Genomic DNA, 24,971 nt, shown 5'->3' with positions numbered 1-24,971 from the left:
ATGATCAGCATGTACCAGTTACTTGTACCGGTTACTCCGTTGTTAATGTAGAAATATAGCTGTTAAAACCCAGTACTCTGAATAAAGAAACAAAGGGAAGTGGAATTGTGGGCAGGAGTGGGAAGCAACAAAAGGAAAAGGGCATAAATAATCCTACAACTATGCAACCCGACTCTCTTTACCTTTCTTTCACAAATTCCATGGGCCATGCAAGGAAAAAAGAGGACACTTTTTGTAAACATTATTTTTAGGATTTTGCAGTGTGAATAATCATAATGTGTCACCATTTATAGTAAACAGCTCTATGTCATTCCCCTAATTGTTGCCAGCAACTGTGAATTAGATACAGTTACGAACAAGCTACTTTTTTTTTTCTTGCAACTTTGAGCTTTTTAAAGAACATTTTTAAAGTTCTACTGACCTCTGTAGACAATAAAATACAGCAGAAAATTCTCACATCTGGAAAAGGGAACTTGTTTACATGCATTTACTTAGCAGTCAGTCCATCAACTCTAGTTTTTAATGAAGCATTTTTTCCTTTTGGCAGAACTATTTTTTTGTATTAGAAACATGCATAATTTCCAGGAAGAGATTCTTGCAGCCACTTGTAGATCCTTCATGAATGACTGATCTCTGTAGATACCACAGGTAAGAGAAAAAAGGATTTGAATTGTAAATTGCAGCTTGCAGACTATTAAATCTCACTGCAGACTACTCTAGGCAGTATGTTGAAGACCTTGGAGATATTTATTTTGCTGGCACTTGAAACGGGCACAAATAAATGAACTGAAGACAACATACTTCATTAATCATAGCTACAATATCACTGCTAACCCAACAAAAGGATTAACAATGTACAACTGCTGAAAAAAAAATAAAGACATGTAAGGAAAGATTTTACTTTAATGTTCAGTATGGCTCACCTGAAACAGGCTTTTTCATCTCTTTTCAACTGCTTTAGGGAAACACGATCTCTCCTTTTGGGAACTGTGAGATGGGACAGTTGCCTAGACACTGATGAAGAGCATTTGAATTTTGCTAGAAGAGATGAACTGAATAGAACTCACAGTGAGGAGGGAGAGGAAACAGATGGACCCCTGAACTTTGAGCTTGGTGTTTGCCACCAGGATCCAGAACACAAGTCCCCAGCTCTCCTGCCACATGCCCAGGTCAAACTGATCACCAGCTGGGAAGCAGGATGGAATGTGACGAATGCCATTCAGGTAACCTTTTCCTTCCCCATTCATTACAATCATCATTTGAAAAACCTGGTCATCACTTATCTTGTTTTATTTTACTTGACCGTACCATCATTTTGCAATATTCTAAAATGTTCCTATGAATTTAGTACTAATATATGTCACTTTCTGCACAAGATTAGCACTCTGAAAAAAATAAAGTTCCGAAGGGAATAAAGATAGATACGTTAGCTGAAGTTTTAAAAGATATATAAACTAAGTGAAAGTGAAAAGGTGGTGATTGCACCAGTTTTTGAAGTGCAGGCATTATCTTTAATAAGTACATTTGAATTCCATGACAGAGATGTTTGATAGAAATGTGAGGTAAACATCTAATAAAAAGAGGATAGTAAGAATCAGGCTGACGTCAGACATGGATTTACTGACATATGAGTTAGACTAGATATAAATTGGAGCATTAAGCACAAGAATTGTAATAATACTTGTTGATGTTAAAGAAAATAGTCAGGTTGAAAAGACTGAAAGTATTTGGTCCCAGCATTATATGTGGAATTTGAGTTTCTTTCTGAATTCTTAAATTTAACACTCAATGTTTCAGATTATTTTTCTCACTTTTCCTGATCCATTTCCTTACATAATTTTATCATTACTGCTAACTTTCTGTTTCACATGGTAAGAAGAAAGCAGTATCCACAGATACATATAGTTCCAGTAACTTTTACTTAAACACCTTTCGTGGCACTTTAATTATAGAAAAATAATCCTCCCAGTGTCACACAAGTCTGTGGTTACGCCGATGAACATTTGTGTATGTATCCAGTTCAACCCTCAGCTCTGCAAAGGAGGAGAAAAGGGACCTGTTTCTAACCCTGCTGTGTTTTCAAACATGAGCACCACCACTTGAGAGCCAAGGCAATAACATCTGGGACACAGTAGCATATCATACTCAGAAAGTGTTCAGCTGTGAATAGAAGTGTGAAGTCCTAAAATAGCCCAACTACATTCTAGTAACACATTTTACCTTCAGTCTCCCTCAGCAACATCTAGTCAGGACAGCAGTCTGGGATGAGAGCCCATTGTTGTCTCTCTGAGTTTTGCCTTTGATTTCACCGAAGCCAAGATTTCGTTCTGGAAGTCAATTCTGTCAATATTTGCTTTATGACCTTTTGGCAAGTCACAGTCTCTCTCACCCATTGTTTTTCTTTCTGAAAAACAAAAGTAATAATGCCTCTGTAAATACATCCAAGTGCCTCAAAATTCCTGAATGCCATTATGTACACAATTGCTATTAATTATTAATATTATAGCTTCCAGTTAAAAATTAGACCAATAACACATAGTAAAAACACTATCAAACATACAGTTGCCCATTTAAAAACAGGACAAATTTAAGCTAAATTATCCAATCAGATCAGTAACTATGGTCTTAGTCAAAACTCTCAGCATGCTGAGTGTTGCATACTGCTGTTGGATTTCTTTTGGTCAAATATTTTAGAAATCAGCATTAAAACAGTAGTTGGCTACAGCTGTACTGATCTTTCCTCCTAAGGCAGGCTGAGGATGGCAAAGCTACAGTTTCGTTAATGGTACAACTGAAGGGTCCTATTGATACCTGGTGAAACCGCATATGTGCATATGTGAGCACATATGTGAATCTAGGTACACATTTGTGTATTTTTCCTATTTTCCTATACTTTGCCATTTGGTTTAGTAACAAGGGTAGAGAGTAGAGAAAGGGAAGGGGATAGGCAGGAGAGGACAAGAGGGAATATTGAACATGCATCCGTCAGTTAAAAATAATGGTTTGAAGAAATTTCTATTAATAGCTTTGAAGAGAAAGTCAGACTTGCAAACAGAATGATCAAAACAATCCAAACATTCTTGACTGGTGCAGACAATCTATGCTAAGATGACAGTTGTTTTTGCCCTACCCAGAGGAAAGGGCAGAAGTGTTTTGCATGGCAATTAGAGGTAAACATCTCAGCAGAATTCTGAAGTGTTCTAAACAGTTATTCTGGTGAATACAATTAGTCTAAAAGTGAAGTTATTTCACAATCCAGATTTATTATAATTAAATCTTTGGTCTCTGAAATGAAAAACAAGGGTTTTCTTGCAGTGTTTTAATGTAAATATTTTCAAACAAACAGGTAGAGATTTGTATTTTGTTTTTAACTTCAACTGAAAGAATGTGCACTTTTGGTGATGATATTGTATGTGTAAATGATTGCTTCAGACATTTGAAGTTTCCAGGGAAACGTGCTTTGTATTCCAACACAGCACAGGCAAATGAAAACCTGTATCCAGTTAATCTAGGTAAGGACAGAAGCCATAAAGCTGAGTTAATTCAAAAAGGAAAACAAACAGCATCATCTGAGAGAGTGATGCAAGTTGCATTTGTTTGTATATGGCAGTAAAAGGTCAAAAAAAATTGTACTGACTTGTACAGTAGTGCTGGATAGATAAGCAAACTAACAGTCACAAAGAAGAAGGTAGTTAAATTCTGATGGTACAGCATTTCACAGCAGAACCAAAGGACAATAAAGCATTTGCCAGCCACAGGTAGGAGAATTGTTGAAAACAGTATGGAGAATGCTTCTCCAAGAAAGAGAAAGCTAAACTAAAAGAAAATGTCACTCACTTTTTAGTATCATGAAGGGGCATAAGACAACAAAGAATGGAGAAAAAACAGGAGAGAGAAAGGGAAGAAGTGAAATAATGGCAAGAAGTGAAATAATCATAGAATAGATTGGGTTGGAAGGGACCTTCAAAGTCATCAAGTCCAACCGCCCTGCAATGAGCTGAGATAATGTTAATCTCAGCATAACTGTAATTTACAGCATGTGAGTCTATCTCCACTTCAGTCTCAGGTTTGCAAACAAGTTTAACAGTGCAAAAAAGTCAGCCACTTTACCAGGCATCTCCAAAGTGCTTTCAGTATTATGATGCCTGTACAATCTTTAAAATACAGTGTAATATAAGCTCACAATTCTTCCCTGAATATTGCATAAAACAAGATGTATCAAAACATATTAAATGTGCTGTTTGATTCAATGCATTTGATACCTAATGTAACCATCTTTTGTCTATCTCTTGTTAAGGAGATTAGGTTGTACAAAGATTAGAAAGACCTGTGGCAGAGGCAGTTTTCTTGTTCCATGATCAGAATAACACAGTAGAATAACACTCACTCTACTGTGAGTTCTTCTAGGAAAAACCATAGTGCAATTAATATTATTAATAATTATTTTAAATGGTGTCAATGGTAATTATTATTACAGTAGTGATCATAAATGTGATAATTACATTTATATTCTGTCTATTGTACATTAGTTTAGAAAAGACTCAACACTTCAACAATCACCATTTTTAAAAATGTATAAAAAGTGTATATCTGTATCGCCTTCATGGTTTGCCATTGTATATACGTTTCCATATTGGGCTCCAATATAGTTCATTTTTATTTATGTAACTCGAAAAGATTCACTTGAGAATATCTCATAATATTTCATTTTCTATGATGTTTCCTCTGAGTTACCTACCTTCATCTCCCTAATACAGACTGAATCTTTAGAGTGCTCACTGATTATCAACAAATCCCAAAGACTTAAGTGGAAAATACAGTGACACTGAGAAACAGAATTAGCAGATGTGCCCCTAAAGATACAAAAGCAAACATCTTTTTAAGGTGTCTATACACCCAGCCCATTAAGCTTTACTGACATCATATTTAAAAATTTTCTAAATATAAATATGTATATGCTTGCGTACTTAGCTAACTGTTTTTGCCATCAGGTCATTAGATGTACAATACAAATCTTCTCATCCTCAACCTTAAATAATTTAGTTACATAGCTAAATAACCACTTAGGTCTTAACTGCAGTACTTGATCTTCAGTATTTATTTTCCAGACTTGAGAACAAGAGTCAATCCTATCTGGTGCCCAGAGCTGTAACTTCCTTGAATTATACATTGAAGCTGAAGTCACACTCTGAGCTGAATTATAGATGTCTGAGGGAAACAAACTTCTGCATCTTACAGCAAGAGGTGGTACTGAGAATTAAAGGTAGATGCCTGATGCTGATATCTAACCTACGACCAGCAAGTAATTCAAGTTTCCAAGTGGAGTTAGTCAAAAAATGACAGCACAAAGTACAATTCTAAGACTGTAGGACTATTGTGGTGCACATAAAAATGCCAATTAATATGATTTTAGCTGAAATGCTCTGACGATACTGGCCAAATTTATTTTTTAATAGGTTTGCAACCACAAACCCATATGGCCACAACTGGAGATCCAAAAAAGGCCTAGAGCCTGGTGAGAGACATCTAAATGCAGATCTTTTTTTCCTATGATAGAATGTCATCATTATGCAATGCAATAGATAAAATACGTAGGTAGGAAGGTAAGAGGGTAAGAAGACTAAGTGATTTTTGTGCCCTGGTTTTCTCTTTGGATTTTCTGTTGAGGGAAAAATAGATTCTGGACATATGTCACTACTTCATATAACCTTTCATTTGAGCTCAGACACTGCAGGAGATTTCTATAGTCTTGTGCACATATTCATACAGCACAGAGAAGGCTGCATACAGCATATGTATTCTCTCTATTCTGAACCCTACTTTTTATCACAAAAGCCTTTTATTAAAAATGTGTTATCCTGCAACAGTGAAATTATATCTACTTCACAAAAATCTCTTTATTTGACAGGTAAGCACTGTGCAGTGGGATGATTTTGAGTTAACTAACTGCCATTCCCATAAATCTTATTAGAGAATGCACTATATCAGTCTACTTTTCCCTTGGTCAGCTGCAAACACTAAAAATGTTATGAAGCCAGAACTCCTAAACATAGTGAGTTGGCTCATCTAAAATTGTTTCTTGTTCCAGGAAGAAATATTTGGATTGTTCTCATGGGATTTAAGTAGCTGTTTTGTAGGTTCTGCATTTTGTGTTTGTCACATCATCCAGGAAATGAACAGATGGAAGGAGCATTGAATGGATTTACATCAGCATATTCTACTGTAACTATTATGGAAATATTAGGAGTGGCAAATCAGTTTTCCATAGCCACTCTGTGACAGATTTGCCAGCGAGTAGGATTTGTGATATAAGATAACTACTCCACAAATCATTCCCTGGACATACAGACAGTCCCCAATATATGGACAATTGTTTCAGAAGGCACCATACTAGCTCTTGAAGCACCCCAAAAACAAGTACAAGATTTACACAAGTAACAGATAAAAGTATTGCGATTCTTGCAGTCTTCTAGGTATTAAAATGACATATTAAAAATCTTTAGAAGTTAAAGCAGTCCATAGATTATGCTTGCCTGAACCATGGGCCCAAAATTGCATTTCTTAACAGATGAGTTGCAGGAGAATTACAGGATGTGTCTCTCTCTCCTTCATAAATAACTAAGCCTCAATAGTTTGCCTATAACTGATATACAATGGCCTACAATTTATTATGTCGATATGTTCTAAAATAATTATCATACAAGATACCTTGTAATTATATGAGATGAGAGGGCGACATTCTAAAGTATAATACTCTACACAAACATGGAATTTTACATGCAACCTGAGCCTTAAATCTGAATATCTTGATTACACGGGGTATAAGATAGATATGTTTTTAAATATCTACTCTTAATTAATATCTTTATTTTACATCTTTAACTGATTTTTACTTGAGCTTTACACACGTAGCTGTCTAATATTACATCCTTTTGATAACAGTAGCCAGAAGGACTACTGTGGTTAAAGAAATCTGAATAATTCTGTTCAGAACCTCAAATTATAACCTTACATTTCACAAAAGTATTTATTTGACACTCAAGTTTTAGCAATGTCAATTATCTATTTTTTCCAACAACTTTAGCTGCATCTCTTTTTGGCTAGTACTTTTGAAATCTGTAAATTTCAGCATCTAAATTTCAAAACCACAATATTATCTTGCAGGTTATTCTTAGAAACAGTAGCAAAGTCACTGCAATGCATAGTATACTTATCCTGGGTTTGACATCCAGTTTGTCACAGTCTGGTCAGGAAAATCTCGTGGAATTTGCAAGCGCCTGTTTATTGTAAGCGGAGACTTCTTGTTGATTGTTCACTTGTCATATCAGTTAGAAAGTCTTTTCATCTGGAAAATCTACTACTATTAATCTTTTAGAACAGTTATTTTATAGGCGTAAGGCTATAGTCCTCCTGCATGAAGCTGGTATTAGTTGAAATTTTGTGCATGTGATAGAATGAAGGAACCCACAGGTGAGCGTACAGTGGTGTGGCAGGTTAGACTTGGGGAAAATTAACTTTATTGCTGATTAATAATATGCTTGATTACTTCATCTGGTATTGGAGGAAGAAAAAAAGGCATACATGAAAATAACACCCTTTCTCTCCGGTCAACTTTAGTCCTTCACTGCTACAGTCACCTTCCTACTCTCTGTGGTGATTTTGGCCCTTCTTTGCCCACGCTTTCCCTGAGGCATCTCCATGTTTTCTGAGGGGTTCAGCCATACTCTGCGGTGGGTCTGTTGGAGCTGGCTGGAGTTGACAGTGTCTGGCATGGGGCAACCGTGGCCTCTCCTCACAGAGGCCACCCTGCAGCCCCCCACTACCAAATCCTTGCCGTGTACACCATGTGTATACCATGTATACATTGTATTAGATACGGAGGGGCCTAATGGAAGTGTGTACAGCTTAGTGAGATAAATGTTGTCCTGAATGGGAAAAGTATTACATGAATTAATACACAGGGTCATGACCAGATTCCTCTGCTCTGCACTGCTGTCCATAACCAGGCACACAAGAAATGCGGTGATCTCTTCTGAATGTCTGCCCTGCGCTTTCCTGCCTGAGGTTATTACCTGCAACAGACCCAGGCTCTCGGGCCTGCTACAGACACTGTTGATAGACACCACATCCTTCACCACCTGTGGGAGTGTGGGATGACAGCAGAGTGTGTTTTCCTGGGCTGGTTCAAATTCACATCCCTCTGCGGCCCACATGAAATATCAGTTTGTCTGTTCAGCAGTAGCTAGAAGCAGCTAAACAGAGCTCCTTGTCTTCTGTCCAGAGTCTGTCCACACCAACCTTTCTTCACTGCCTGTGAATGTCTTTGTCCTTGCTGCCACACGGGCCTATCATCTGGCATCATCTTTCAATCAGGCCTCTTCCTAAATCCTCACATTCAGATTATGTCCAGCTTCTGCTTATTTTTACTGTAAAACCTCACTAATACATAGTCTGATTTACTGATTCACAGGGCTAAAACTCTTATCTGAGCACTAATAATTCCCCATCTTCCCTGAGCCTGCCAAGCTCACCCCATGTACACCCACCTGGAAAGGTGATGCAGTTCCATATCCCATGTGTCCACCAGCTCTTGCAAGCACCTCTTCAATCACTAAATCAAATGTAAGGTACTCATCTTTAATGGTCTACCATTTATCTTTCTGCATCTATTGGCTGGTCTCTGTTCGTCCAGTTACAGTTACCATTGTCAATTTGTTAAATATTTAAACAAGCATTCCTGTGAACTTATATGAAGATATTTATTTAGACTCCTCTGATCCTCTTAGAAATGGCCTTTTGCTGAAAATTTCACCATTATTAGCTACACCGAAACCACTTTTTACTCTGTTGACTCACAGTTTCCAGTATTGACTCATGTTTTCCTTGACTCCCCTCTCTGCCTGTATTTGTCTCCAGTTATCTTACCCCTAGATTTCAAATTCTTGGGAGAAGAGACTGTGGTTTTGTACTTTGTTTGCACAGTGCCCTGCACAATGCGATTCCAGTCAAGGACTTCCAGGTGCTCCAATACTGAAAACAATTTTGAAAGTAAGTCTCAAAATATTTTCTATTTCACAGAAACTCTTTGCAAAATAATGATTGCTTAAATGTGGCCCGTGATAAATTGGCTTGACATTTGATTCAATTTCCTCTATTTTTTTTTTTCTCCATAGAATGTATTCTCCTTGCTATTGAGGCCCATTGTAGGGCCTGAACACAAGATAAATCACCAGATAAACGTGATGAGTACCTTTAGAATATTCACCCATTAAAATGGGCATTCTATCTTAAAAATCCAGATGGTCAAGAAAGAAAATGACAGAACGACGATATCAAAGATAAATGGATAGTAGCGTTATGAAAATTATACCCTTTGAAATTGTAATTGTTACCAAACAGGATCAAGTAATTGTCAGCTGCCCAAAAGCAACGATCACTTTATTCCATGGGAGAACCCAGTGCACCATGACTTGTTGCAGAACAAGGATCTCTGGCTCCTTCAGGTGAAGGGAATAGCTGATGTACCTTCCCGCTACATTAAAATCAAATTAATCTACCTTGCTTTTTGGTCTCGTCAGTCCCTGAGAGCATTTTTAACAACCCCAATGAAAACAGGTGGTATAATTTCTCCTTTTTAAAATTCATGGCAGGTCACACGGTATTTTAAAACACTGTTATTAGACAACTTTGAATTTCTATATCTATCTGCTCGCTGCATTGTTGTGGTATTATGTTTGACAGTTACCTTTCAAAACAAAGCTCAAATTGCCTATTAAAATTATTTACCAGCCTTCTCTGGCTGAGATAATTTGCACACTTGTGCCTCTATAGCACATGCCACTGACCAGCTATAACCGATGGAAAATATTCTTCTTAAAAATGTTCTTTCTGTCCTTATTCTTAAACTTACGAGGTGTGTAACCTCAGAAAATTTGCTTTAATGAATCATATTTAGACATATAACTCCTCCCAAGATAACTTTCCTCCCAAGACAGAAAAAAACATAGTGATGGGCAGCAGAAAGTAAAATATTTTGTCAGATAGCATTCCTTTCCTGGTTTTTTTGTAAACTTTTTTCACTGCCATTAGCAAATTTTCAGAAGGGAGCTCATTTTTTTATAAAGAGTGAGCCTTAGGGTTCATCAAGGAATAGAGGTTGACAAGCTCAGCATCTGCAGGTGTGTATGAGAATTGAATGCTGAAAGTAAAGGACATCTGAATTATTATAATGTACTGATAGAATCAGAAATACTAGTTCTGTAGCAGACTTTCCAACAGTAAAATCCATACATGGTTAATCTAGAGTTTACTTCAATGTGTATAATTCCTGACAGCAGGAGATTCACTGAAATGGCACAAGCTCTGTCTGAATGAGCAAATGGAGCTATTCGAGAAAATAAAAAGCCCTAAACACTGATTACACACAGTACTGAAGATGATATATTGTAACCTAGTTTTAGCACAGTAAGCTGTATAAAACGTTTTGCCCCTAAAGCTAAATAAAAGAAATTGACTTCTATTTGCATCTATTCTCCCTCTTCTCCCCACACACACCATGTTTCTTGGAAGGCAATGCATTCTGTATTCTTGGCCAGTGGCACTAGTTTTGCCATATGTACAATACTGTGTTCACTAAATAGCTAACAAAAAAAAAATCAAATTTAATATTTAGTTCTCAAAAATGTAAACATATGAGTCAAAGTGAGGAAACATTCACTTCAACTCATACACACATACCCTGCTATCTATTTCAATTTCTCTCAGTCCATTTCTTGAATTGACACAAATAACAGCACTGGCAGATTATGTTTTGTAGGTCTCTAGAGCAAATATTTTGGTTGGTTTATGTTACCAGTAGCAATGGTAGCTTCCGCTTTTTGTTGCCTTTACTCTACTTGAGTATTTCCATTCATGATTTTTTTTTTTAATTGCTAATTTTTCCCCTCTAGAAACATGTTTGATCCAGGCTAGTTCCTCCCTGATAAGCAGAGGGTTTTTTTCCAGTTTTAAAGCCCATTCTGCTTTGATCATTTCGAACTGAATTTGAGTATTTCAGAAATTATAAATAGTTCTACTGAAGCCTGAAGAAATGTAAATAGGGGTATAAGAATTATATGACACAAGATACAATATTTTTCTTCCTTAAGGAAGTTATTTATGTGTATAAGAAGTTATCTTATTTTTCCTTTTATAATGACTGTTAATTTCCTCATTTTACTGTTTTAATCATATTTAGAAGTTGGCGCAGAGGTCTATTCTATTTCACCACATTTTAAAGCCATTCTCTTGTCGCATTGTCTGCATGATTTCTGCAACTCCAAATGACATCTCCCCAGCCACCTTCCCTTAAGGGACTGAAAAATCTTCTAAGCTTTAATTGGGATCCAGAGTTTAAAATGAGTCCTCCATTCCTGCTCTTCTTGCTTTTGCTTGCCTGCTGACTTTCTTCACTTTTGCTGGAAAGCCAGCTGCTCTGAGCTCTTCCTTTTGTACTTTTTATTGTTGTCATCTCAAGTTAAAATAAAATACCTGCACAAAATTGTAGGCTTCCCTCTGCTGCCTGGATGGGATTTCAGAGACTCTTTTCCATCTCCTAAATTGTGAGGAGCTGCCATTCCACCCCTGAAGGTTTCCTTTCCTAATCAGAAAGGATAATCAGATGCATAATTCATACTTTCCCTCTAGCCTTCTACTTATTCCTGTCTCATGCCTATAGTTAGATATTTTTCACATCCAGTCATTTTTCCTCACAGCCTCTTGCCCATCATACCCTCTTACCCCTTGTTGCTACTTCATATGGTTCACAATCTTATGTTCTAGTGTTCTCTGGTTTACCTGATAACATCTATTCCCCCCATCACTGTCTCCCCTGGTGCAGCCGTGTTCCCAAATTATCCAGCTTCCTGCTCTTCCTTTGCACTTCCTGGGCACCTTGCAGTCTCATGGCCTTCATAAAGGAATTAATCTAACTCTATAGACAACACAGAGAGATAGGCATCTCTGACGGAGATTCACAAATCTTAAAATAAGTGCCCTACACTTTTGGAATGAATACTCCTGCGGTGTTCCTTATTTCTACCCATCCTTTCCAGAGCTGGCAGATTAGCTTTACTTTTTGCTATATTTGGATGGGTAAAGTTAGTAATCCCATTCCTAATAAGTGTGCATCAAAGCAAGCTAGATTTGTCATTTATGTCTTTTCTGCTACTGTGTGTAGTCATTCATTAAATGTCTGCTTCAGATAGAAAAAGTTGGGTGAGATTAATCCAATTCATAGACGCTAAGAAGTGATCATTTCCTTGAGTACCAAAGAGAGTAAAAATGTAGTCATTTTAGTAACTTTAGTGATAGTCACTGAGTTTTCACCTAAAATCCATTAATTTCACCTCATGACTAAATTGGGATTTTGCCTAAAAATTTGAAAGTGAGAAGGTTTTTAAGAAAAAAAGAACAGAAACAAATGCAGTCTTAAAATAAATTTCTCAAATATGAAATCACTACAGCTTTTAACACTGAGGTATGAACAAAGGAAACATCCAATAGAGCTGAGAAGTTTTCCCTGCACTCTCAGAATGGCTCAGGTTAAGAAAAAGAAATTAAACTATTTTTAAAAATATACAAACTCTTACAGCAATTACCTAACTAACTTTGTTTTAATAATGAAATAAGTGTTTTTATCTCTATCCGTACAGACAGTGTTGGTATCTAAAGTTAAAAATAAACCTGGAATCTTTCTCAAAGATCAAAAATAATCAAGGTCCCCTGTTTGTTCATCCAGAGATCCTCAGCTGTTGTTTCCAGACAGCATCCTGTCTCCAAGTCATTCCAGTTCAGCTGCAAACCAAGAAGTTGTTTGTTGTTTTGTTTTGTTGTTTTTTTTCAAAAAAAGAGGGAAAAAACAAAAACAAAACCCACAAAAACAAAATCCACAACACACAGAAAAGGAATATGGCTTACTTTAAAACTCCAGTATTTTTGTTCAGAGGTCAGCAGAGATCAAGAACCACTGTGTCACGATCTGTACAAACAGCATCACAAATACCTCTTCAAGTAGTAGTACTTCAAGTAGTTTACATCTAGAGACCTTGAAAAGACATCTTCAGCATTCATTTTATACGCCATATGCCCAGTTTCACAATGCATAGCTATATTCAAAATTTATTTTTTCTTTTAAAAGGAGAGCTTAAATAGCTTTGCTTTTATGCTGAGTACTCAGGACATGGCAGAAAACTTAGTCACATATCTTCCCTGATCTGAAGTTTTAATCTTCATTATTAATTATACACCTTTGGGAATGTTTGTCTAATCTACTTGAAATTAGGGGAATTATTCTACTCCGTTGAATTTTAATTATTATGTGATCTTTTATGTCGTTATAGGAGAGAGACCCCTCCACTACATGAATCAATTTGCAAACTCAACTTTATCTGTATCTGTTGTCATGGTTTAAACCCAACTGGCAGCTAAGCACCACGCAGCCACTCGCTCATTCCCTCCACTGTGGGATGGGGGAGAGAATCAACAGAGTAAAAGTGAGAAAACTCATGGGTTGAGATAGAGACAGTTTAATAGGTAAAGCAAAAGCCATGCACACAAGCAAAGCAAAATGAGGAATTATTCACTACTTCCCATGGGCAGGCCATCTCCTGGAAAGACAGGCTACATCATGTGTAACAGTTACTTGGGAAGGCAAACGCCATCCCTCCGAACGCCCCCTGCTTCCTCCTTCTTCCTCCAGTTTTATATGCTGAGCCTGACGTCACATGGTATGGAATATCCCTTTGGCCAGTTTGGGTCAGCTGTCGCAACTGTGTCCTCTCCCAGCTTCTCATGCAACTCCTCACTGGCAGAGTATAGGAAGCTGAAAAGTCCTTGACTGCTCAGCAACAACTAGAACATCAGTGTGTTATCAACATTATTCACATACTAAATCCAAACCACAGCACTATGCCAGCTACTAGGAAGAAAATTAGCTCTATCCTAGCCAAAACCAAGACACTGTCCATGATGAAACATCAGCAGTAAAATCAGTTGCTTCCTCTTTTGTCCTAAAGATAGAAGCCTCCAGGGGTGCCATTGAAGTTAAACTGAATTTAGCAGTGGAAAAGCAGTAGAGATTTGTTGTCTATATCCAGCCTAATTGTAACACAGCATCTCTTCTCAAGTATTCCAGAAGAATATACTACGATACTCTACATTAGTTTACTGAGTCCTAGAGATCAAAAATAATAGTACACCAATATTTACGTCTTTCATCCAGACTATTAAATATATTCTATCCAGACAGTGCTGTAAGAAAATTTCCCCTTTATATGCTGGTCTGTAGGAGTCATTATAGCTTAAGTAAGGGTCCACCTAAATTTGATGGTTGGGTCTGTGGTGGGGAAAGAACAGGATAATATTAGCCAGGAGAGGATTCTGTCACCCTTTATTCTGCATGCAATCCTGATAAATCCCATGCCAGCTTTCAGAAAATACAATTCAGCTTCCAGCAGATGTAACCTGGCTTCCTTTCCACCTCTCACAGGTGCATGAGGTTTGTTCCAGTGCAAAGTTCTTTGTACTATGGGTTATTTTCTTTGCATTTCCTCTTCAGCCTTACTTATTAAAAGCAATAAGAACTGTGGCTTGTCCCATAGAGGAAACATTCATGAAAAACTCCTAATGAGGCAAGTGCTTTCTCCAAGCCTGAGTTTGAACTTTCTATGCTCTTTGACTCCTCCTTTTGTTAAGTCAGTTCACACTCAAATAAAGTTATTTGTCTCCTCACTTCTTTGCTTTGCTTCCAGTCTCCCAAAGTCCCTCTCTGTCTCCTCTCAAGCTCTTTTGACCATATTTTCATGGAAACTCACATGTTGCCATACTGGATGTTTTGCATACTTGCCTCCCTTCAGGTGAAAAACTGAGAATCTGTGACGAGCTATAATACAGGAAATTGGTAAGCAGCCAGTGAGTCCATGTTGCTCGCCACTACTAAATTTCAAAATAACATTTGGTTTAGTTTTGATTGCCTTACTCTTTTCATCTCTTTTTCCTCTATGCTACATAACACATAATAAAAGCCCTCATTCTTTTATCAATGCCTGCTTTCTCCTCTGGGATAAAGCAAAATAATATATTTTCTTAAAAGGTAATTTGCTTGGGAGATCTACTTTGTGTGATTCAGCGCATTCTTGCAGACAGCTCTGAATTTATGCAAAGCTAACATTTTCTATCAAACCATGCAGAATTAAGCATCGAGCATATTGTTTCACTTTTAGAACAAATATTTAAACCAATAGCAAAGCCAATGGGAACAGCTGCCACATTCAATAGCAGCAATTTCTTTTTTTGTCAAGATATTTTCTTTCTTCTGTTCCCTTTCCTAATCAGTGGGAGATTCATAAGCCTAATATGGTCACTCAAAGGAGAATAAAATCAGTGGCTTCTGTCAGTCAAATGGACATATACATTTTACAGTGCAGACCACGCGACTTCCTTACTCGCTTATTTTATACAGCATCTCCTGAGCAGCCTATCTGCCCTTTTATCTGCTTATGGGGCCTGAAGGATTGACAGAACAAGACTTCTAAAGTTTCTCTCAGTATATAAGGTGATCGCAGGCATTAATCACAGAATAAATACCTTATCCACTTTCTCCCCTGAAGCTAAAACAGGCTGGCATTGGCAGAGAGAAAGAATAAGAAAAATCAGGAAAAACAAGATTGCTTGGGTCTAATTTAACCATCCCTGAAGTTAAAGGAAGATTTTTCACTGACATGAAAGGAGATGGATCTGCTGCTAAGGTCATATAGGCCATGGAAAATATTTGAAGTTTTCCATAGAACGGCTCGTAGTATTTTTTAGTTCAAACTCATCTGAGCTGTGAACAAACTGTGAAATGAGTGAGAAAGCAGATTAATTCTTTTCCTCGTGTCTGTGGAGCAGTGCCAGGAGTCTGGGTACCTGGCTAGGGAACCAGAAATTCTTGCTGCTGAGAAGAAATAGGATATAACTGATATTGCAAATACATGATGGGATGATTTATGCAACTGGAATGTTAAAATAATTACATAAAACATGTTTACAAAAAAAGTGTAGGTAAAAGAAGTGAGAGTGGCACTCTGTGTTAGAGAGATGCTTGTCTGTGTTAGAGCTATTGTCTGGAAAGAAAAATCACATTGTTCTCGGTGACTTCAGGTTTAAAGACCTATGCTGGATGTTGTATGCAGTCTGTAGTAAAATATCATTAAAGTTTCTAAAAATGATAGATTATAATTATCTAACACAAAAGGTATTGAACCTAGCATAAGGTAATTCTATTTTGAGCATCAGTATGATGAATCAAGATGAACAGATCAGTGGTTCTAATTACATTCATTATGGGAAAACCGAGGACAGCAATATATATATTTGGTACTTCAAAAGAGTGTGTTTTACAAACCTGGAGAAAATTATGAGAGATAATTGATTAGGAAGAATAAATACAGACAGCAAATTCTGAAAGCAATTTGAAAGCTGTTTAACAAGAATTTATGAGATGTCCAGAAACCACATCTCATAATTAAGAAATAGTACACTTATGTGTTAAAACCCCTCCTACCTCCAGTGTGAAGTGAATGTACCAATTAAAATTAAAAAATAAAAATATAGCAAAAGGGACAAATAGAGGGTCAGAGTAACTATTGTAAATTATAAATTATGACATGTAACGAAGAGATATAGGAACTCAAAGACACTAGGACAAAATGCATCTCCCAGGGATTAGGACAGTAAAAAACCAATTTTTAGGAATTAGGGAAAAAAAGGAGAGGTTCATTGCAAAAATTTGAAACAGAAATACTGATAGTGGTATAAATTAGGTATTAACAGAAATGTGTCTCTATATGTAACTGTGTATGTTTGTCTAAAAGCACCAGGAGAAACAGCAGAACAAAGTAAAAAGGGAGCACCATTTATGTGATCTCATTCAAATGGAGAGGTATAAAAACTGACCTATAAATAAGTGTGAAGGAATGAAGTAGAGGACAGTATCTACAAAACATGCAGATAAGGAAAGTGACAGTACTGTGAAATTTGGGGACTTTGTCTAATACTTATGAGGGATGGGACAAAATAATGAGGCAAAAGATCCACACCTGCATCCACTCCAAAAGAGTATAGCAGGTAAATCCAAAATCTGTTTGTCATCACTAGTCAAGATGAATCCCAGAGACACAGTGAGCACTTGGCTGCCAGCATCACTTGTCCTCCTTGGTGCAGGCAAGTGATCCAGGCCAAGCCCCTGGGACACACAACCCAATGCTGTTGAGTACGTGGATGTGAGAGGAGGTAAAATTAACTTAGAGATTTGCTAATGCAGGATCACTTTCCTCTTTGCTGAGATCTCTCTGTGAATTTTGCTACACTGATTTCCTACATTAGCAGTAAAGGGAGGTTCTAAAATTGTTCTTATCTCTGAAAAAAAGACGCAACTGTTCATAAGCAGTCTCTGTAGAGAGTCAGGAGCATGTGCTCATAGCCCAGGAGAACAGTGGGCCATTTTGTAATTTTTCAGGATGGGTATCATGCTATTCTGCATCAGACATATCTAACTCTCAGTTTCTAAACTGTGTCTACACTCCATTGTGGACATATTCTCTTGCCCAGCCAGAGGAACACGCATCTCTGAAAGGAAATTCATCTCAGCTCTGCTAATGACCTGTCTTGAGATAGCTGTGAGTTATAAATTGAGGTGCTTATATTTTCCAAGCTGAGACTTGCACAATTAACTATTAGATAACGACAGTTACTATTTAAAACAAATGTTAAAATGTTTCTTGTTTATATTTTGAAAGCAGAATGCCCAGCAAATTTGCATTTGGGAGATATAACAAAAGATACATCTGGCCTGATAATACTCCTATTCAATCATTATTACATGTGGAATTTTCAGAAGACTGTGGATATCATTCTAATATTTTAAAAGCCAGTTAAATCCTGACTAGTGAAACCTGGCAACAATTCTGAGAAAAAGAATGTAATTGTTAATACAGGTTTTAATTGATACAGAATAAAAAGCTAGGAATATAATTAGTGTCAATCTTTATGGTTTTAGAGAAAGAGTCCTTACAGTCCTTATTAAACACACTTGATATAATTCTTTGATGAGATTGTAATATAGGCAGTGAAAGATAAATAATATATTTAGACTTTATAAAAGAATTTTGACACATTAATACACAACATTCTGATTTAAAAATTAGTGCAACAATAGAATACATCTTAAATGGATTAACAACTGCCTAAGTGACAGACCCAAAAAAAGTAACTGTCAGTGTGGATCTATTGTCAAAGAAGTGAGTTTCTAGTAGGATCAGGAGGTTATCTAGTAGCATCTAGTAGAATAATGGTATTATTCAATGTAGTCAACGGTGATCTAGATGAAGATACAGAATCACAATTGATCACATTGGTGGCTAAGACAGGAAAAGACCATGGAGGTCAAAAAGCATGTTATCATGGCATGAGATGAGGGGATTTGCTATATGTTTTAATTTAATGTTAATAAACCTGTATCTTCCTAGAAATACCACAGCAAAACAGGTGTGTGTTGTTTCAGGAAAATTATTTATTTTAAATGTCAACAAATGCTGAACAACATAGTTAGATATTTTGTGGAAGTGTGCTGAAAGCAGAGTTCTTGAATTTATCTCTCTACTCTTCCAAGAAGATCTATGAAGGAGGCTTTCCTGTATAGTTTCTATGTCTAACCCATGTTCATGCAGGAAATCAAATACATAGTTGGGAAAATAGTTAGGCCTAAATGAACCATTCTAGTGGAGTACCTACAGGTGGTGTGAAAGGCAATCGAAGCAAATTCAGCAGTCTGGCATATTAGCCTGTGTTCTGCATATAGGAGTGCTGTACTAACAGAATAATTTTCAGCTAAATTCTTCTCAATTTCTTAACTTATTTTTCAATCTGATTCATTCTTGAGGTTAATTTTTTTTTCTCTCTTTTTTTAACATTGCTTTTCATTCCATTTTATTTCATTGTCTTTTGGCAGTCTCAACTCTGACCATGCTTTGATCTTCTTTACTTTTAAATTACATTTCAATTTGCTTTGGTTTAGAAAGTGTCTCATTTCAGGTTAAAACAGCCTATGAAATGAAGCATTTTACCTGGGACTAGAAAGCCTTAAAACTGAACATTAAGGAATTTTGTTATTTTCTCAGAGTGCTTGACTGTGCTCATTTATGTGTTTTCCTAAACATATTTTATTCCTTGGGGAGGTGCTTGTGCTGAGAAGTAGTGTCAAACAGTGGTGTAATAGTGGAAGAAACACTTTTTGCATTCTACACTAATCCATATATCTAGTATTTTTAAAGAAGCAGCCAGCCTTGCTGGTGTGGGAAACATCGCAGTCCAACCCTCGACAAATGCAAAAAAATGTTTTAATATGCAGATGTAATTTGGAAATCCTGATTTGCTTGTTTTGCATTGCAGGTGGATGGGTAATTTCTGGAGGTAGCTGTCATACCTGGTTGCTTCCACTTGGGGGTATTCTGACAAGGCTAATAAGTAGCTTCTCGCTGAGACTGACCTTTCCTTACGTGCTCTTTCTGCTTTTGTCCTTGCCATTTCTTCAAAGGCTGATCGCCAGTTCAGCCCTCAGTCCTTTCTTCTTTCTAGGCCCAGATGCCTGTGGCTGAGTCTACTCTGGATGTTTGACAGGGACCTCCACACAGGCACATGTACTCACTCGTTGACAACAAACACTCCGCTTCCATCCTCAGTCTAGGATGAAAATATCCAAGTCTTGCAAGCATCTTGGGAGACAAGGGAAGGCGCAGCCTGCTGGGCAAACGTGGGGTCCCTCCCTGTACAGGGTGGATGGAGTGATGGCAAATAACACAACCACCCAAGCTGAGCCCTGACAGAGGACTGGTTCAAAAGCTCCATCTCCCCTGTACCCGACTGTGTGAGTGCTTTTTCCCTGTGCTATTCTATTTTGTAAACAAGTTGCCTTAAAACAGCATATTTAGAGGTAACATATTTGACTTTGCACTAGAACAGCTGGAAATAAAACCATTCAGACAGGAACACTTCCCAGACAGAACACTACAACTAAGAGCTGAGAAGCAATTTAAGAAACAGTTCCTTTTGCCGCTCATTTTTAATTGATGCCTCACAGCTAAGGCCAGCTGTGCCATCATTTGGACATGAGAACACAGGATCAGAAGACCCAATAACGACAAGTGCTGGGGCCAGACTGAACCAAATGTGCATTGACAAATGGTGTAGGAATTACCTGCGTCCCTATTCCAGTAGCACAGAATCAGTGAAATGTTGACATGAGCTGTCTATATTCTCTGTGCTGTCACTGCTCATGAGAGGTGCAAAAAAGCCACCTTCAGCAACATCCATGAAATGATTTCTTTATGGAGGAGGAATTGTCCACAGATAGGTCACTTTAAGCAATGCTCTGAGGTTGCTGAGTAGCTTTAAACCAGAGAACACAGCTAAAGGCCTGTATTGTTATATTACATTGGTAGCAAAATAAGTGCTTATTAAAGATGTCTTTTTCTTTGAAACTATTTAAACTTGGTGACGTTCAGGAAATGGTCCTAATAGAAAGTATTGCTTTTTGAAAGGTAAGAACAGAACATCAAATCCAAAATGGGTTTTGAAGTCTAACAAAGGGTCTTTTATTCTTTTAGTTCTTGTGGCCATCACTAACATTTTTGTCTATTTCGAAGAAATTTGACAATGCGGTGATACATGAAACCTTTTTTCTTTTTTTTCCTTTTTTTCTTTTTTAATGGAAAAAAACATTTCTGGCAAGGCAGGAAAAGCACTGTCATTTCACCACATACATACTTACTGTATTGGCATGTTCAGAGTTCTCCCATTTCTCTCTACTAACTACACTCTGTATCCAAAAAGCTGCAAAACCAGTTATGTCCACAATGTTTGCTTTCTATTATTAACTGAAAGCTGAAGTTTTCAAACTCTGGGAAAAAGAGGTCAAAGACTTCAGCTGAAAGGAAAAATTAAAGTTTCTGCAGAAATGTTCAATTTAGAAATTCTAAACTCACTATATGTGATTTGAAGTTGGCAATCACTGATACATAATTTTAAGAAAGAATACATATAGTGCAAAATTACGTTTGTTTAAGAAGGTCTAAATTCAGAAGATGAAAAAACAATCAACCCAAAAGACTCCACCTCTATCATCTTGTGGTCTATGTTAGGCATCAAATAAAATTATTTGTTTTAAACAACAACAAGGAGATGTTAGAGGTTAGAATTATGTTATGCTCTCTTTAAACTAACAATTAAGCATGGAAAAGCAGACACCTGTGGGGAGGACTGTAATTGGCTGTCTAATGTGATAACGTCTCTGAAAGATTTATGCTTTGGTTTAGGTTGAGGCTGCTCATATAAACATTGATCGACTAAATTCAGCACAGGAGAAGCCATTGTGTGGGTAAGGCCTGTGCTGACACACACCTGCGGTTTAATTATATAGTGACCCTTTGGGTCAGCAGATACCGTTTGAACTCCCAAATGCAGGTTGAAGGGCAAAATACTAATGCTGAGGGTATGGAACAAATGAGATAAGCTTGCTGCAAACTGCAAGGAACTGAGAAAATATCATTGTTCTTATGTTAATATGGAAGATGACTCTGTGGCTTGTATCTTCCTGATTTTCTCAGAGACTTTGTTTATTTGTGATGCTTTTAAACCCAATCTCTTACATAAATATTCTCCAAGGATTGTTTTCATAGGAAAGAAAACAAACTTTGTTCTTTAGGCAACTGCCTAACTTGCCAGGCAGTGAAAGCTACAATTGAAAATGGCATGATGTCGAAACTACTGTTACATGTGTACTACCTGCAGTCTAGATATGCCAGATATCTAGCCTTTTTAGGAAAGGAGATTGTTAGATGGCAGAAATGGTAGAATTTTGAAAACTTCCATAAAGTTCATGTAGAAAAGAAATGCTCATTACACTGCAAGCTATTTGGTTCATGAGACCTGTATTAAAATGGAGCTAAGCCATTGGACTGGGGGAGATTTGGAGTACTACAAGCTACGTAGTCGAATGTCCCAGCTCCTAAATGAAATGACAGCTGTGACCTATATAAAACCTTTGATGTAAATTAAGTCATTGAAAACAACTAAAAGAGGTAGCTAGTCAATAACTTAATTATTATATCAGTAATAATAACTGAAGTAACTCTGTTTCAGTACATAAAAGCATAAACCTTTTTAACAGAGATTTACTAAGGCATGTATTGAATATGATTCTTCCAGCTCTAATTCAGCTGAAAGCTGAAAATGTCTGCATCTAGAGTGAAGCCTAGTGAAACAAGCAATGCTGCTCATTTGTACGATGGGTACTCCATTTTTCTCACTGACTTGGAGAAAAAATACTGCTCTGATTCAAGAACTTAATACTTCTCCCATGCCATAGTCTGGCTGGAAGTTTGTGACTGGAAAAAAGGGAGAACAGTTTTTATACATTGATGATTACTTAGAGTTTGAAAAATTGCCTCTCTTCAGAGCCCTCTTCGTATTTCATCATGTTATCGGTGCTGAGAGAAATACTGAACCCAAAATTTCTACAGAACTAGTTAACTGTATTTTGTTTCCTCCCTGCCTTTCTTCAGTCATCAAGAACTCCTGACCAGTCTGACTAATGTGCATTGCTTAATTCCAGCTCTGTAACATAAAAAAAGAAGTGCCACGGAAGCATCTTTCCTAAACTGAATCTTTTTATGAATAACTATATTTCAAGGGGTTTTTTTATTTTGTGCTGAGGGAAATTAAACCACGTAAAGGTGTCGTTTGTCCTTAAATAGAGAAAAAAGAGGGGAAAAGACAAAGAAATACACACAGCGTTCTGTGAAACGAAAATGCCACTAAAAAAAAAAAAAAAAGGATAAAACAAGTATAATTCTATTTCTTCCAGAAACTGTTTAAAGTATCCCTATATGTTTTACAGGTATTTTTAAACACCTAAATAATTTTGCACAGTCTAGACTCTCATCTGTGAGAAGAATTACTTTAGCAGTGAACTTGACAAGAGCAAAGGCTGCATGAGGCATACAGAAGGTGCAGAGAAAACACAAGCAAATTCTGATGTCATTCTAATACCATTTTCTTTCCAGAGATCTGTTAGCAATTTTTAGACTGGAGAGAATTGTCATTACTGGATGTATCTACAGTGCTATTTTTAGTTTGGATTAAACTTGTACAGATGATGCCACAGTTGCTTAATTTTACTGATATTGAACCTGTTTCATTAATATGCATGTTGACTGAATAGCTGCCTGTGAACCTTCTAAAATGTGCTCCTAATCACATCAGCGTTAAATATTAACTAGGAACCTGACTCTATCATTCAGTCACATTCTCTGTTTCCTAGCTTATCACTACAGGTGTGTAAGCAGCAGTTATTTTTGCCGATAATTTCATTTATCATAAACAAACACATTTCCCATGATTGTTACTTACTTTGCTGAATGTAGCAGTACTTCCACCATGCAGTTAGGTGAAAGCAATGCTTGGTGGAGGGCAGGTTTGGGAGTGTACCTTCTAGTAAACATTTTGCCTCAGGGATTTTGTGCTCTCTTTTCTTTCTCTTTTTCTTCTTCAGGGAATATTTGTCCTAGGATTGCCGTATGCTCTTCTTCACAGTGGATACAGTGGCCTGTTTCTTATTATCTTGGCTGCAGCACTATGCTGTTACACAGGCAAAATTCTAATCGCTTGCTTGTATGAAGAAAATGAAGATGGGCAGCTTGTAAGAGTGAGAGACACGTATGAAGATATTGCAAATGCCTGCTGCAAAAAACTGTCTCCCAAACTAGGTGGTATAGTTGTCAATGTGACCCAAGTGATGGAACTGATCATGACGTGTGTTTTGTATCTGATTGTTAGTGGGAATTTGCTGTCACACAGTTTTCCATACATACCAGTGACTGAGAAAACTTGGTCTGTAATTGCATTTGCTACACTGCTGCCTTGTGTATTCATCAAGACTCTCAAAATTGTTTCCAAACTCAGCCAGCTTTGCTCCTTGGTCCATTTTGTTATCATCCTTGTAGTGATGACTTACTGTGTCACACGAATCCATCAGTGGTCCTGGGCAAAATTCAGACTCTCCATTGAGTTTGAGGACTTCTTGGTGTCTGTAGGTGTGATAATTTTCAGTTACACTTCACAAATATTTCTTCCCACACTTGAAGGTAACATGAAAAATCCAGAGGAATTTGGATGTATGCTGAATTGGACTCACTTTTTTGCTTGTGTCTCGAAAACAACCTTTGCACTGACTGCATTCTTGACCTGGGGTGAAGAGACAAAGGAAGTTATCACTGACAACCTGCCATCATTTCTTCAAACCCTAGTCAATTTGTGTCTCTTAACCAAAGCTCTCCTTTCTTACCCTTTGCCCTTTTTTGCAGCCACAGAAATTGTGTATGCTTGTATTTCTAGGGGCAACTGTTCCAATTACAGATCTCCACTATTTGCTCTGGGTGTAAGAGGCTCATTTCTCTTGTTAACTCTGCTGATGGCTATGTTCATACCACATTTTGCCTTGTTGATGGGTTTAACAGGCAGTGTAACAGGTGCTGCTATGACTTTTCTTCTTCCTTCTCTCTTCCATTTAAAACTTAAATGGAAAAAACTGTCCTTCTTAGAGAAATGTGCAGATATCTCTGGTTTTATTTTGGGTTTCCTTTGTAGCCTTGCAGGCATAGTTTGCTCAATAAAAGGGCTGCTTGAAGTATTTGGAGGAGTGTAAAAAGATTTCCTGAAAGCCAAATAAGGCTCAAATCTTATAAATACTTTTACCCTGTTAGTCAGTATACAAGAGATTTTGTCACTAGGTAAAATTAAGCATAGGCTTAAATGTTTGCAGGATCAGGACTTTAACTGTAAAAGTATGCGGCTCTAAGCAAATTTGAAAATAACCTTTATAGCCCCAAAGGACAAAA

General features: G+C 37.2%; 1 protein-coding gene across 1 annotated transcript; it reads left to right on the top strand.

Moving 5' to 3' along the window:
- The first annotated feature begins 914 nt into the window (after positions 1 to 914).
- LOC135986928 (vesicular inhibitory amino acid transporter-like) lies at positions 915 to 24,778 on the top strand. The gene is made up of 2 exons (XM_065631482.1): positions 915 to 1,223; positions 23,627 to 24,778. The coding sequence occupies exons 1-2, from the start codon at positions 915 to 917 to the stop codon at positions 24,776 to 24,778; spliced, it is 1,461 nt and encodes a 486-aa protein (XP_065487554.1).
- The last annotated feature ends 193 nt before the right edge of the window (positions 24,779 to 24,971 follow it).

This window comes from Caloenas nicobarica, chromosome 3 (assembly GCF_036013445.1).
Source record: "Caloenas nicobarica isolate bCalNic1 chromosome 3, bCalNic1.hap1, whole genome shotgun sequence".
In the NCBI taxonomy this organism is placed as follows: Eukaryota; Metazoa; Chordata; class Aves; order Columbiformes; family Columbidae; genus Caloenas; species Caloenas nicobarica.
This window is presented reverse-complemented; position numbering and strand designations above follow the sequence as displayed.

Coding starts and splice junctions, on each gene's coding strand:
- LOC135986928 (XM_065631482.1), top strand. CDS start 915: ATGGCTCACCTGAAACAGGCTTTTTCATCTCTTTTCAACTGCTTTAGG. Junction 1,224..23,626: donor ATGTGACGAATGCCATTCAG/GTAACCTTTTCC, acceptor TTTCTTCTTCAG/GGAATATTTGTCCTAGGATT.